Source organism: Apteryx mantelli, chromosome 2 (assembly GCF_036417845.1).
Source record: "Apteryx mantelli isolate bAptMan1 chromosome 2, bAptMan1.hap1, whole genome shotgun sequence".
NCBI lineage: Eukaryota > Metazoa > Chordata > Aves > Apterygiformes > Apterygidae > Apteryx > Apteryx mantelli.
In genome coordinates, this window is record NC_089979.1 from 153,844,529 (window position 1) to 153,859,899 (window position 15,371).

General features: G+C 36.4%; 1 protein-coding gene across 5 annotated transcripts in view; it reads right to left on the reverse strand.

Moving 5' to 3' along the window:
* EPC1 (enhancer of polycomb homolog 1) overlaps nt 1–15,371 on the reverse strand; it is a 67,549-nt gene that overhangs the window by 11,041 nt on the left and 41,137 nt on the right. For all 5 annotated transcript variants that reach the window (XM_067291872.1, XM_067291874.1, XM_067291871.1 and 2 more), the window contains 9 exons: nt 10,613–10,772; nt 8,692–8,837; nt 8,400–8,606; nt 7,859–8,007; nt 6,318–6,477; nt 4,383–4,559; nt 4,190–4,279; nt 3,956–4,104; nt 2,671–3,023 (listed from right to left, as the gene is read on the reverse strand). In XM_067291872.1, coding sequence (XP_067147973.1) covers nt 2,671–3,023; nt 3,956–4,104; nt 4,190–4,279; nt 4,383–4,559; nt 6,318–6,477; nt 7,859–8,007; nt 8,400–8,606; nt 8,692–8,837; nt 10,613–10,712 — 1,531 coding nt within the window. In that variant the 5' untranslated portion in view covers nt 10,713–10,772. The remainder of the gene's footprint in view (nt 1–2,670; nt 3,024–3,955; nt 4,105–4,189; nt 4,280–4,382; nt 4,560–6,317; nt 6,478–7,858; nt 8,008–8,399; nt 8,607–8,691; nt 8,838–10,612; nt 10,773–15,371) is intronic.

Genomic DNA, 15,371 nt, shown 5'->3' on the forward strand with positions numbered 1-15,371 from the left:
AACATATCCCATGATGATGGACAACAGGCGCAGCAGCATGACCACCTCTGCTAGGCAATACAGAGTCAAGATGAGCATATCTTAAAGCTAAGCAATTTGGGTTGACCCCAACTCACAGTAGCAGTGAAGCGATAAAGGGTTTTTTAAAATAGAGATGCATTAGTCACTGTTTTTTGGCAACAACACCTATTGCCACTTAAAGCTAAAAGGCAAAGAAAACTGAACCATTAAAAATAAATAAATAAAGAAATCTCCGAGCTTTAAAAATAGCCGAGAACAAGTTGAAGGGACACAACAGCATTGCAATCTATTGTAGTGAGCATTAGAAAAATTTCAGTACAGATGTTAGGTACCCTATGTTATTTACAATATTTGCTACAGAAAGTGAGAAGACATAATAAACGGCTGGAGCCCTGACATGCACCTTTGAATAAGTCAAACGCACCTTTGAATAAAACATATAATCACTTATATTTGTAATTTGTGTAGACAACGTATCTTAAAGAAGTCTTCAGGACAGTAAAAAGGAGAACACCAGAAAACAGAATGGCATTAAGATGAATTAAATAATATATACTCTTTTCAAACACCTAACCCTAAAGAGATGACCATCATTATACCATGTATACACAAACTCACACACACATAACTACAGGAATCCTTATTAAGACTATTCATGAGTACAATCTACCTGGCTATATTAATAACAAACCAATATCCAAAGGTTGTGGTAATTAAAGTACATATATGAATCCAGACATAATTATGCTTTTTATGGAATATACTATTCCCGTATCAAACACTAATAAAATATGAATCTAAATGCCACAACAATTTAACTTTGTAAGCACTGAGTATTTACTTAAATATTTTACACAGATGAGGTAAACCACCTGTGTAAAATTCCAACCATGAACGAACGAGCAAAACACACTAAGCACATATATACATATCTATCTATAGATAGGCATAAAAATACTTTCCAATTTTCAAAATACACCCAACACAATTAAAACCTTGTACAGAACTCATTGCTATAAGAATTCAATTAATTTATTTAGCCTCAATTAGGAATTATCTTTACTATTTAAGGAAAAATGCCTTCTTTTTTATGCATGCCTGTGTACATATATACATACACAAAGATATATGTCTTGAACTCAATTTCTTAAGTTTATGCGATTTTCAGATATGGTGTATTACCTATAAGTACTTTACATCGTATTTATAATCTATTTATCACACATCATAATTTTGTTTTTACGTTGGTAACCTGTCTAGCACAGTTTTAGCACACTTCTGACCATTAGCCACAGGATATTCTCATTAACTCCTGGACTTGGCTTACTAGCTTGAAACCTTACTTGGGGAGGGGAAGAAGTCACGCTTAGATCAGAAACCATAAACTTTAGCCCTAACTTATTTCCTGGCAAGAAGAGGTTTAAAAGAGAAAAGAAGGGGTGGGAGAAGGGTGGCACACAGACCTACTCTATGACAGTAGGGTAAAGAAGCATGAAATAATGAGTAGAACAAAGCTGACCACTAAGTCTAAAAACGCAAGGAAGAGTAATTTTCAGAAAAAATGGGAGGGGGACGGAAGGGAAGGGAGCGTACAACATGTATCAGGAAAACAGGAGGATGAAAGACCAACACCAGGGAAGGACTCGTTGTTTGAACAAACTAAAACACCCCACACTTGGGGAGTTTAGGTATACGCATCTGTCCCCACCCTACCCCCAAGTTTTCCAGCTTTTAAAGTTTTTTTCCCCAAAGCTGTAATTCAATATGGTAGGGAAGGCATGATTCTGCAGTCCTTAGAAAATGGTAGAGAACTCTAAAATTAATTTCTTCATAAAAATTACTTCAACCATTATTTTCTATATTAAGATGCTATTTAATGTACTGACTGATCAAAACTCAAGAGTTATATAAGTTATACTCTAACCATGTAAGCAGCAGTCTTCCACTATGGAGAACACAATACAAAGGGAGGTGCTGTCCAATAGTATTGCAATGCAAAACCAATTCCACATCAAGTTTTCTTAGGGTCAGGTCCTCAATTCTGTAATTTAGGTTCTACAGCATGTAATCTGCCATTAGCTGACACAATGTAGAGGGGATCTGTCTGGGAGTTTTGTCAAGCACAAGCAGATGCATGTAGCACTGGCAGGGGCCTGGATTATGTATTTTTTGGATGGGAAAGTGACACTTAAATTTCTAAAACTCAAGGATAAGAGTTCATGAGCATGCTGAGATCTATGGAAACATTTTAGCTAAACATTCCCCACCACCATCACCATGTGCTACAAAAAATATTAGAAGAAAATCTGGAGCTTAATGTTTTTATCAATGTTTCAACCAATGTACTTTTAATTTTAAAAATTCAGATCTTCAGAGTTAACTTAAACCCTGTACAAAATTGGTTTCTAAACCATTATATTTCTAAAAAGAATTAAATAAAAGGATAGCATTTGCAGAAGTTTGAGATGCAGTACACTACTGCCAGCACTAAGTAAGAATAAGCATTCAATGAAGCAAATCAAAGAGAGAAAAGAGAAGATGGACTGCTATCAGAGTAGGCCATAAAAGTATGGATGACCTAACAATATTCTTTTTTTTTCTGAGCCAAGTTTAAAATTTCTAGAAGTAAGTTTGTCAAAATAAACATACCAAAATGCGCTGAACCACTGCTACTTTTACTTTGTATAGAGGTACTGCATGTCTGGGTCCCAGGTTGTGCTGTGCCTGTTCGATTTATACCCCTGTATAATTTCCTACAGGGGAGTTCATCATTGTCACTGTCATGTAGGGATGGTGTCCGAGGCCTAAAATGCCGCCATCTACATGATTTGATATTGACTAGTATCTGACTGAGGTCTTTCGAGAAAGATTTGTCCGAGGTATTTGTTTCTGAGGTATTGGCAAATTGACTGATTGAAGAGTGTTGTGATGAGGAAAGCATTTCCAAATCCAGCTGACGAAATGAACTATCATAGTCCGAATGCGCTCTGTCTAGTAGCACCCTAAAAATGGGGAAAAAAAATAAAAAAATGCAGAATTAGGCAGTGGCAAGAAAAGTCCCAAGATCACTAGTTTCTCACCTGGGCTTGGAGAAGACAGGGAAACAAGTGGTAGAGGTTACACAAAACTGTTCTAGAACAAGCAATAAAATGAAAAACAAAAAACAACCCCCTCCCCCCACACACACCACAACACTGGACAATAGAACTGCTTAACTAAAAAACAATCTAAATGCCCTCCTAAAGCAACTTCAGTCCAAATGCCTTACTCCCATATACACTGAATACACCTACAACTACCACGTGCAGCTCTAAAAGCTGTCACACATTATCTGCCAACCGCCCTTGCAAAATGCCAGCAAGAGCCCTCAGCTCCCATTCTGATTTTGCTAACATTCCAGTCTGACTTGCTAACATGCCAATAGGTTTTAAGTGTTCATCTGAAAGCCAAATCACATTCTTTTATTTAAAAAGATGTAACTAAAGAAGAAATTTATTGGGACATTCAGATTAAATTAAAAGACCTGTCAAACAATACTTAAGAAATAACATTTATACATTAAATAATTTAGAAATACGTTTTTGATCAAGAAATTTAGAAGTAAGCATCTGAAGTAACAGTTCTTAATGCTTTCATTTTGGGGGGAAATGTCCAAAACTTAGCAGTTATGGTCACTTGTTAGGTTTTCCTCCCACCCAATTTTCTCCTCTAACATTGGGAAATCACAGCAGGCCTCCAGATAGGGCCATTTTTAAAAACTACTGATTGAAGATGACTGTGCAAATCATTTTAATAGGAAACATCAGTTACAAATGAAAACATAGATGTGTTTTCACCTCAGAACTTGGGAGTACCAACAAAAAAAGATGTCTAGAAACATGAAAGAGGTGTCTTATTCACAACATTTTTACAACAACAGTTGTGGAGAGCTTACCTTCCACCACGGCCGACCCGTCTTCGTGCAAACCCAATACACCTCTGGGGTACAGTGAGGGTGGTTAAGCAGTATCGATAGCGCACATCTCCTAATCTTCCCTCTTTAGGGCTACTCCACGGCCAGTTGCCAGGTTGGTCTAAGTGAGGCTTAAAATAATTTTAAGCAATTAAACACAAGATTTTTTTATACAACAATGCCCTGTCTTATGATATATAAGGAAATTTTACTTACAGCATAGTACTGACAGCCTGCTTTCCTACGGAAGGCAAAAGGACCATCAGGATCGTTTTCTTCCTCAGCCTCAGAAGAACCAGACAAAACCTTTAAAATTGAAGGGGGTAAGGGGGTGGGGAAGAGCTGGTAAATTCACAATTTTCACTCCCATTCTTACCGCAAGACCAGCATAAAACTCTGGAGGTCCTACCTGGGAGAGAGGTTCTTCATCTGAGCTAGGAAAATCATACTGATTTAAATCTTTAGCATTGAAGACTGGCAGTGCAGCAGGACTCGCCTGTTGAGGAGTAGCAGCAGCAGACGAAGGTAAGACTTTTGGCTTCTTCTCATACTTTCTTTTGGGTCGAATAACATCAGGTTTATCTTGCTGCAAGAAAAAAAAAGCTTAAAATTATGCACACAAGCAAGTTAGAAAACTCCTGTTTTAATCTAAAACTCTTGTGTAAGCAAGCTAAAAAGTGAACTCATCTTTCTACCACCTTCAAAGTAATACAAGCAATCGCCTCATCAAAATTTGTATTTCATTTCCAGCAATTGAAGTATTTACCAAATAAGGAGGAATCAAGTCCTGCTTGCTCAGTGACTACACTAGATAAAACACTGCTATGGAGAACTGGATCTAAACATATCCAATGTTCGCCATAATGCATCATTTTTATTTTCTACCACTTAAAGTTAATAGGCATTTACTCATTGTCAGGCAATTACTAAGTACCAAACAATGTTTTAAAAGGCAAAAAAACAGAAGTTAGACTTTTTAAAGACACCTAGAATCTCAAAAAATATTCTCGAAAATTAAACACATTTTCCCATACTAAGCAATTTTCAGCTGAGGTGGATTTTGCAAGTTTCAAAGGAACAGATTTCTTTCAAGCTCTGCAGAGACACTGTATCTGAAACCAAAATATTGAAAACTATATTGTTGAGACCTATTAATTAGGCAAAGAAAAAAATTCTGCAAAAAATTATTCAGAGTCATCAATAGATGAGTATACTCTAGCAATCTCAATTATAATGCCCTTCTAGCAACAGAAGTATTAACTGATTCAAGCCACCTTGTGAGATCCAGATCAGCCTTCAGACATTATTCAACTACAAGAAGCATGTTTTAATTCAGATTGTACTTCAACATTTCTCCTGTGCTACCTGACCTATGTAACATACTACCAGATAATTTAAACTGTTGGCACAGTAGTTGTGCTTTGTATGACATAAAAATTAAAGCCAACGTGAAAAAAATAATAAATGCTGTCTAAATCAAATAGATGATTTGATACTTCACTTGAATACAAAAACAGTTTTAATTAACAGACAAAGGCATGCTGGGGATATCAGTGGGTCTTTACAACATCACGACTACCACATAACAAAACAAAAATCCACCAAAATTAAAATACCTAACATTAATTAGAACAAAAAAGGAGAGAAAAGGTTTAACTGATGACTCCTAACTTTGTCCAGTATCTAGGTAAGAGATAATTTTTGTTTAGGATTTCTGAACTTTATGGACCATATTAGACAAAAATGTTAATATTCCCCTTGTATAAGAATTTATTATAACTGCATGCGCATTTCTGTCTGTAGTTGACCTTTACTTCTTTATTTCCATCTTAAGGGATATTTAATAGTTTATAAGTTATCATCAGTCTTTTTCCATATATTGTAAAATACTTATTAATACTAAAATTATGAAATTAATTGCCAAAGTCTTTTTTTTTTTTTTTTTTTTTTTTTTTTTTTTTTACAATTTTTAGGTTTAGTTTTGGAACACAGAAAAGAATACTTCTGTGGAAAGCACAGATCCAAATTATTTCAAACAGAGTGCTGGCTGTTGTACCAATATTATTCCTCTAAAAGTTCAGAGGCTATGACATTCTTAGATGGTCCAAACGAACTCAAAAGTATGTTTTACTCCATTCTGTATGCAAGATAATGTCAACAGAACAAAGTATTTTACTCCAATTGCAGCCTTGCTAGTCTATTTCCATTTTCAGAATCTATTCCTCCCATCCCAACAAACTAAAAATGTTTTCCATACTGTCATATTCTAAAGCCTCTGTATATGGCATACCTAAGAGCATGATTTATAACTTGGTTACTGATATTCAGAAATGCCATTACTCACTTTGTTAACTTTAAATTCTTTCAGTTCCATAGTTTCTTGATGTTTAAAAGGGCTGTTGTTAGTCACAGAAATGATGGGAATAGCATAGGTAGGTTTAATCGGCTGCCGCTGTGCCATGACCTCAGACATGATCTCTCCACTGTAGTCACCCAAATTATACCTGAAATCAGAGGATTTTTCTTACTTGTTGGAATGTTTACAAGTTTGGTAAAAACCGTGCAATATGCAAAGTTAAACGTAGACTCGTACTTTTAACTTGAGATAAAAGGAAGCCAGGATGACAACAAGTAGTACAGAAATTATTGCTCCAGAAGAGAGGACTAATAAAACAGAAACTTCACTGCAGTAACTAATGCTGGCCAATAAACAAAAGGATAACTACCTGTAAAAACACATTCAGCAGGACAATAATGCAGGGGAGGAAGGGGATGCAGAAACTAGAAAGAAAAACAGGGTAGGTTTTTCCCCCTCACTCAGAGAGGGCACTATTTAAATAAATAAATACATGACCTAAAAGGTTTTAAACAGTGAGGTCAGAGGGCCTTATTCACAAAGCCTCCCTCTTTCGTATTATGAAATAGTTACAGGACCAGCAAAACCAATGAAACATAACATATTTGGAGTCCTGTGTGAATTCTCTGAACTCTAAGAGGAGTTGAGCTCATGTTACAGTTTTCCATTATGAAGGGGCACTTCAGTCTTCCCTATGAACAGCAGTACAGTTTTACGAAAAAGGTGCTGGCATAGCTTTGAGATCTCTCCCACTCTAGTTCTACTGAAAATTGTCGCTGCTTGGAAAAAAAAACTGCATCTGGTAGAAAGAGGGCAGACTGACATGCAACTTGTCTCCCTAGGAAACCGGACTAGATAATAAAAAGTTAGTTTTAGACCTTTAAAATATTGACTCAAAACATTTATTTTTGAGCACGGATGCTTAAGCTAAAGAAGTCTAGTCAGATCCAAAATATGAACTGCTAAAAAACAATTTCACACTGCAAATGTGATTCTCTGTTGACTATGAAAGGGACAGTTGATAAACTACAGCATTTGGTCTTCAGCACAGCTGTCAAACAGGATGTTGAAAAAAGTATTAGTCTAAATAGAGACGACTGACAGAGCAGCATGCTATGTTTTAAGAAATGCTTTTTATTTATTTTGTTCAGGAGGATATCATATCAAATGCTGCTAAAAGACAGCAGAGATAATGAAGGAGAAACAGTAACACTTGGAAACTGCCTTAAATAGCTGTGATTTCCTTAATCTAAGTACTTAAGTTTAATTTCGAAATTTGTTTCTATATTAATTTACTTGCGTATACATATACATGTAATAAAACCTAACACAGATTAGGGTAACTAGACACTTCCCTGCAATGAGCGATTTCCACATGTTTTATTTTGCTCTTTACAGCCATATATGGAAACATGCTATACTTTAAGCATGAAAAAGCCTAAAACACTTTTTTAAAATCTCTCATGGTGGGAATCAGAATACAAAGTAGTTTCCAAAGCTTTTTGCAACAATATTTCAATAAACATTACCTCTTTTCCATAATTTCCAGTGTTAAATGCAGCAACTCCCTCTTGCTTTTTTCCCTTCTCTTTATCATCTCCAGGATGGTTACTGCACGACTCAGATCTCGACGCAGCTTAAGCATCTTCTCATAAGATGCTTCATCATTTTTTCGATTCTGTAGATAGAGTATACATTTTGCCACATTATTTAAATTATTAAATAATCTGAATTAAAAGAAAATTTAAATACTCATTAAAAAACCCATATTCTAAAGGTTTGATATCAAAGAGAAACGTGCATGTATCAATCAGCTAGAGCTTATCGCCACTGTGAGTGAGTTTAGTAAAAAAAAAAAACAACAACAAAAAAACAGAACATCAAAACCTTCATTCAATAGTGGGCCTAAAGTGGTTTCCCTTTATGTTTTTGCCCCAACAAATTTAAAGGAAAAATAAGAACTTATGTTGTTTCATACTGCGCAGCAGGATTGTTTCTTTATATAAGCTACTATTTGGGAGTGAGAAGAACGAAGAAAAGGAAAGAAGAGGAACGTATTAATCTACTTACTTTTCGTGTCTGCATCTTCTCTGTTCGTCTTCTAAAAGCAACATAAGGATCATTTGTGCTGGAACCATCTCGTTTCTCTTGTTTCACTGATGGGATAAGAGAAGGACCTCGACAGTTTTTCCTCTTTTTAATCCAGTACTCATACACTTCTCTGATCAATTCATCATCTTCCTTCAGCAACAGCTTGGCCTCTTGCAGGCTGACTGGCTAAATGTAAAACCCAGTATGTCACTTTCACACAGTGAAATATGTAGTACGTATTTTGAAGTTTTTATTTGAAATGATGCTGTACCTGCTGACCACTGCCCTTCTCTAGTCGGTCTATCATCTCCTCAAATTGCAAAGGAGAGATGTCCATTCTTTTCTTCAACTTATTCACAAAGACCTCATCTTCTGAATCCAAGTCATAATCAGGCTGCTCAGCATCCAAACTAAAAGCTGAATGATAGAGGGAAAGTTAAGGTTACAGTTTTACTATGGAAATGTTTTGTTTTAATAGTGGTGTCCGGAGTACCGGCCAGATTCTTACGGTTTGCAGAACAAGACAAAACAAAATGATTTTTCTGCACATTGTACTAATCCTACTTAGAGATTACATCTAGTTTCTTTAAAAAAGTTACACTGTTAAAAGCAGGAATAAAATTTGATACCTATGTGACTATGCTTTTCTGAGCCAATGGAAATTTACTAATAGTCAAGCCATCCAGTGGCTTTCAACCTCCTTGCTGTCAGCAACATTTGGATTTGTTAGCTTGGTCTGACTTTTCAATGCTCTTTAGCATTCTGTAGTTCTATGAAGTGCACTGTCCACTTCAGAAGCTATGACTTCAGCCCAAATGTGCTTTAAAGGTACTTCTACAAAAGCATTTGCAGAGTTTGCGCGCGAGGCCACAGTAATAGTCTCGTCAACAAATTTCTGTGACCTAAAAGAGTCAGACTAAACTGGTCCAGGACAGTCTACCCTATGTAGCAGGGTATATTCAAATACAAGCAATAGTTTTGCAGAACAAGAACTACTGTTCAATCTTCCACAATATCCTATGGAAATGCAAATGTTTGAAAATTCAAAACAAGATTTCCCTAGTTCTTATGCCACATGCAAGTTGTTTTAGTTCCCAAGCGAGATTAATTTCTTTGAGAGTGTGCATTTGGAAACACATTGTGAAAAGCATCACCTGCTGCCACGCCCCCCCCCCAAATTAAGAAAATTGTTTTAATATCAAAAAAACATTGGTTTGCTTGAGTTGAGTGTATTTTTATTTAAAAATGAAAACAAGACAAAGTAAAATAAATAGGGAGAATACAATGCAGCTAACGATCACCATTTTGGCTGTTAGACCACCAGATAAGGAAAAGAAGAATGAAAAAAAGTACCTTAGTATCAGGATGGAAGACTCCCTAAGCAAATGGAGACTAATACTAAAACAGAGCAACATGCTCTAATACTTTAGCTCATCACTGAAACTTGGACTGATTTAGAAGTCTAGCATTACACCAAAGTTAACTAGGAATGAGATCTGTTTACATAGCACAGATGCTACATTTTAATTCTGCTAATTATATTATGCAGCAGAATAAATTTCTGCAATGTTTTCAAAAGTTATCACAAGTAATGCAGTGGTCACACCAACGTCCACATCCAAACAGAACAGCTGCCATGTTCTAGCAAGAACAAAAACCCAACACATTCAGAAGTCATCAGTGACACCAAAATATACCTACTCTCAGATGTAGAATATGTCATCCAGGTGTAGGCAAATACTACTACTGCCATTTCTACTTGGCTTCCCAATCCACTCTACTGTCATTTTATCCTGGTTAAACTTTGGGGCAAAGGTACTCTGCTTCTCAACCATGCATTATACATTCTCCCCTTCAAGCATGTTGGTGTCTGTCTGTTCTTGTTAATGAACCTAAATTTCCCTGAAAGCTGTAACTAGTGAGTTATTACAGAGAACAGGAACAGGGCTTTATGATTGCTAAAATTCAAGTATTAACATACAGACTTTATTCAAGAAGGACATTATCTACTTCCTGATTAAGAATTAAATAGGGCTCTTCAGTAGAAGTATGCACTCCTCTACATGTTGTACAAAATTATTTCTCAGAAAGCAGTCGTGAGTAAGTTTGATAGACATTTAAGAGGAATCTCTTGAACTTTTGGCAAAGTAAATTCTTGGTGCAGATTTCAATGAGTAAGTTGTTTTACTTACGCTGTATGTGAATCAGCTGCTTTGGCATTTTAAATTCTCCAGGATATATAGATTCATAGTAAGCAATATTACTTTCTGCTTCTGGGACTGGTATAACCATGTTATCCCTCTTCTCTCCATATACTTGTTGTGCTGAGATAGCCCGCTGGAGATGATGTTCCTATTAAAAAAAAGTCTGGGTGAAAATCTGAAAAAAATATTTTCAGAGCTCAAAGTTTAAGCAGATTTATTTTTTTGCAAATGCATTCATTGCAAAACCCAGAGACCAGACACGAGAAATGGACATTGCACACTTTCACTCCTGTTCTTCCACTTGAAATGCCATCCACCAGGTGGTAGGTTTTTCCAGTAGGTGGCGCTCTCCCTCTTACGCAAACACACATAACACTTCAGTTCCTATTTTAAAGACAGTCAGCTGCGTGTTCTAGGCACACCAAGCTACATGAATCCATAATTATACATCTCTGGAGAGTCACTTAAAATTCATTAAACATATAGATTATAACGAGTAGCTGCAGACAGAGATTGACTTTGTTTTTCTTCTAGATTTGCTATGGCCATTTACTGACAGTGACACCAGAAAAACAGAAAGGGGGCCTGCCATGATCTCCTATTAAAAACAGAAATAACTGTTTTTTTACCCACATAGAGAAGCTGTTTCTAAAAGACATTCTTGTTTATTAAAATGTTTTCCATTTTCCTCTTTCTCCTCTCCTAACCCATCAAATAAAGGTTAATATTAAACTATAAACCATGAGAGTGAGAATAATTAACTTTTGGAAATCTACAACTGTTTCTCAGGCTTACAAGTAAGTTCAAGTAACACTGAAAATTATTTTGGATTCTAGCAGTTTTCTAATGCCACTATTCAAATGTACCATTCAATTCTTCCTGTGGTGCTGGCAAGGGCACTAACCAGCATCAGAGTAGATAAAGATTTAACAACAAAATGCACAAGATGTATAAGTGCATATAAATGATTTACTGACAGCGCAATGTGGTATTATTTTTCTCTCCTAGTAGCAAAGCCGACGTACTAAGTTTCCACCCTCAGATGTTCACTCCTAGTAGCACAACATGGCAATATAGCAGAATGCTGAAACCAGATTACTTGAAACAAGAACTGCAGCAATGAGGAAATGACCAGTTTTAACACTGGAGTAAAACATATCAGTCTGCAACTATGTATGTAATCTTCTTATACTTTTATCTGTTTGATTCCCAATTTATACCTCTTCAGTACAACAATTAACACCTTCCAATTAACATTTAAAAAAAAGAAAAAGAAAACTTATAAAACAAGCTTCATCCTAAACTGCGGAGTGCAGCCTCAGACTATAAAACCTGTTCCAAGGTAAATTGCATATATTTCTTTGCAAAGAAGAGGTAAATGGTGAGGTTTATCACACAATCATAAGTAAACTTCACTGGATTGATTTGATCCTCTAGCATTCGGTAAACATAGATACATATGTCACCTAGGACAGACAACACCTAAAATGGTCTTTTGGGTACAATGACTACAAAAGTTTATTTTATACTTGTTTTTGAACCACTGTTGCTGAAAACCTCAGTTTCTGCAAACAGTAATAATTCTTTAGGATTTTGTCTCAACAGCTGTTGACTGTTGCAGAAGAGGGAATTAAGCTTTATTTCCATATAATACAGTAGGATAAATGTTATGTCAAATGCATGGTGTTAGCCAATGGGTCTTGCCTATAACAGTGAAGGCTTACTGTTCTTACAATCACATAAAGGATTCCTGGTGCATCTACCAACTCCTATGTTTTTATGCAAAAACGCATTGTTTCAGAGAAGAAAAGGAGGTCAGACCCTAAAATAGGATTTTACTTTCTCTAGTCCATCCCTGAAACAGAGATTGGCACTGTGGGGATAGGCTATTTACACCAACTTCAATATCACAACAGGTTCAATAAGAAGTAAAGACATCTGAACAAGACCCTTGAAAAGTAATCAAAGCATAAATCATAATTTTGCCAGACTTTATTCCAGTCACAAAAAAGGCCCAGTACTTGAAGAGGAAATAACTGTTAGTTGCCCAGAAATTCTGAAAGCAACTGGGTAAGATTTCCTCCACTGAAATGGGTAAACTGATCTGCCGTCCATGCCTGCTCCGATTCATCACAAAAGATGTTCTCATAAATAACCAAAAATAAGCGGACAGAGCAATCTCCCCCTACACTCCTACCCCCCAAATTCTCATTTATTTGGGGGCAGATTACTAACAGCAACTTTGCTGCTAACTCCAATATCTTGGTTGGCAGCTCAGCACATCTTCCTCTCTTCTGATTACACAGACTGTAATCAGGTGTGACTGGTAACTCTGGAAGTACTTATCTTTAACATGAAAATATTGTTAAACATCTACAGCTAATCAACCTACTAGAGCTTCCAGTTTCTATTCTGTAGTCAATCTCTGCTGGATTTGCGCAGCTGATTACTCCCACTCAAATGTACTCCTCCATTTAACTGAAACTGTAGCCTTTCATTTTAAAATGTACTGGTTTCCTCAGTCTGTCAAGATGATTTTGAATTATAAATCCTAATCAAACATGCTGGCTGCTCTTGGTGTATCTTCACATTTAACATGCAGATGCTGCAATCCAAGTCACTACTGAAAATACCAACAAGCATCTAAGACCTTTGCAGAAGTTCAACACATCATTTCACTTTGACTGTTAACCCATTTCCAGGTATACCTTTCCAATCAAATGTACTTATACAATAGTTTCTGTAATACTGTTTTTGTTAGTTGCATAACACAGAACAGTGTCAAAAACCTTTTTAAAGTCAAGATGCAACTATCCAGTACGCCCCTTGCCCTGCCACAGAAAAAAAGTTAGACTGGATTAACAGGGTTTATTCTTGAAAAACCTCAAATTATTGTTATTTTTTGCAAAGAGATTAATATCTTTCAGAAGATCACTGGGGCCAGACAGTTAGTTTGCAGTTCTCTAGATCCCACTTTCCAATAGTTTTTAAAGGGTAGATGCATCTTTTTCCCCCTTCTCCTTTGGGATGTCATCTGTCCTTTAGAAGTTCTCAAAAAGCTGTGAAGTTGCTTCACACTATTTCTTTAAATTCCTTAGCACGAGTTTTAGGTGGCTTAGTCAAGCTCAGAGGCTCTAGCTGCGATGTTGGAAGGAAACTCATTTAACAGCTAGTTACTGCTGCAAGGTGCAGTCTTGTGCCTCCTGCTGTCATTCTTCATACCGCCATTGCCTTGTGCCAGACCAACCTATGACAACAGTTTAGGGAACCAAATCCACAGAAAACCAACTCTCTCCTGTCATTCCACTGGAAGCAATTAGTCTTCTGCCAAATTAGCTCCCTGAACTGCCTTAGTTGGGGAGGGGGAAAGAGAAGATCCCCTTTGGCAGCAGCTAGCCATTCAACTGGCTTAGCTCTATCGTTAAATTACAGCTCAACCTTCTGTTAGTAGTGTATATATGTAATACAGTTTGATTTTTTTTTTAAATGAATATCAAGGGCAAAAGAACATTAAGACTCATGAAAAGCTATGGCAGATATATATTCTACTTGATACTGAGATGGCTGAAACATTTACCATGGTCTTCATCTTACTGTAAGTATTGATAAAACATTCTTTTATTCTGCGTATTCACTGCTAGAGGTGTCTCACCTCGAGCCTCCATTTTTCTAAGGTAAACTTTTCATGTAAAAATTATTTGTTCATACTCACTAGTTTCCACTTTGCATACATTCACATTTTTATGTTAAATAATACTTGTGATTTAACTTGCATTGGAATAGGCTGCAATTGTCTTACAAAATCCCAATACAAACTACTAAAGAACACAGAGTTAGCAGTTTCTTCCCGCTCTCCCAAATTGCTTCCCTTGGATCTTTTGTACACACCCACTGCTTAACAACATGTATTTCTTGAAATATGTTTTATATTTTACTATTCTTCCTTTTCTAAAAGGTATAACCATGATGATAAGAGTTTATTCTCATTGAAACTGTCTTCCACTTTTACATTAACTACTCTCAACTTACTAGTTAAGCTCAATACCTAGAAAAGCTTTCCTCTTCAGTTGCTCTCTCTGCCTAATATTAAGAGTTACTAGAAATAAAACTGTGGCAATTATTTTGCTATAATGCTAATTTGATCAACTACTTTCAGAATGATGGTACCTCAAATCTCACTCCCTCTTCCTTGTGCTGACACTGGTGCCCATCTGAATTTGTGTTAAGACTATTCGAAGAGTTCATCCAAAAGTATACTATCTGCTTGCCACCCTACCCGCCCAAAAGTTAATTTTCTGCCAGGTTAGTTTCCTGCGCTGGCTCATCACAGGGTCAGACAGTCCCAGGGTAAAAGGGATGCAGTAGGAACGCTCAGCCCAAAGACAGAGAAAGTGTCTGAGAGGAGCAGCTTCATCAGTTTTGACAATAGCCAGCCATTAATACGAAACTGCACCTTAAGAACTTGCTAAAAAAAATTAATCCCACCATATTTCTGTGCTGAAATGTACTCCAGCAGTTAAAATTCCACCACCAACCCTTGCATTTCAGATTACTCTGCTAGTTGTTTAATCAAATGTTCAACCACCGCTTTCATTCTCCAGAAATTTTCCTGATTTGACAGTCTACATGACAAGCCCACTGAAACAGCAACTCTTTTTCTGACTACCCAGAATGTAGCAAAATATCAGGAGCTTAAGAAATTTATCAAGCAAAATTACAGATCAACACCATCCTTTTTTTTTCCCTG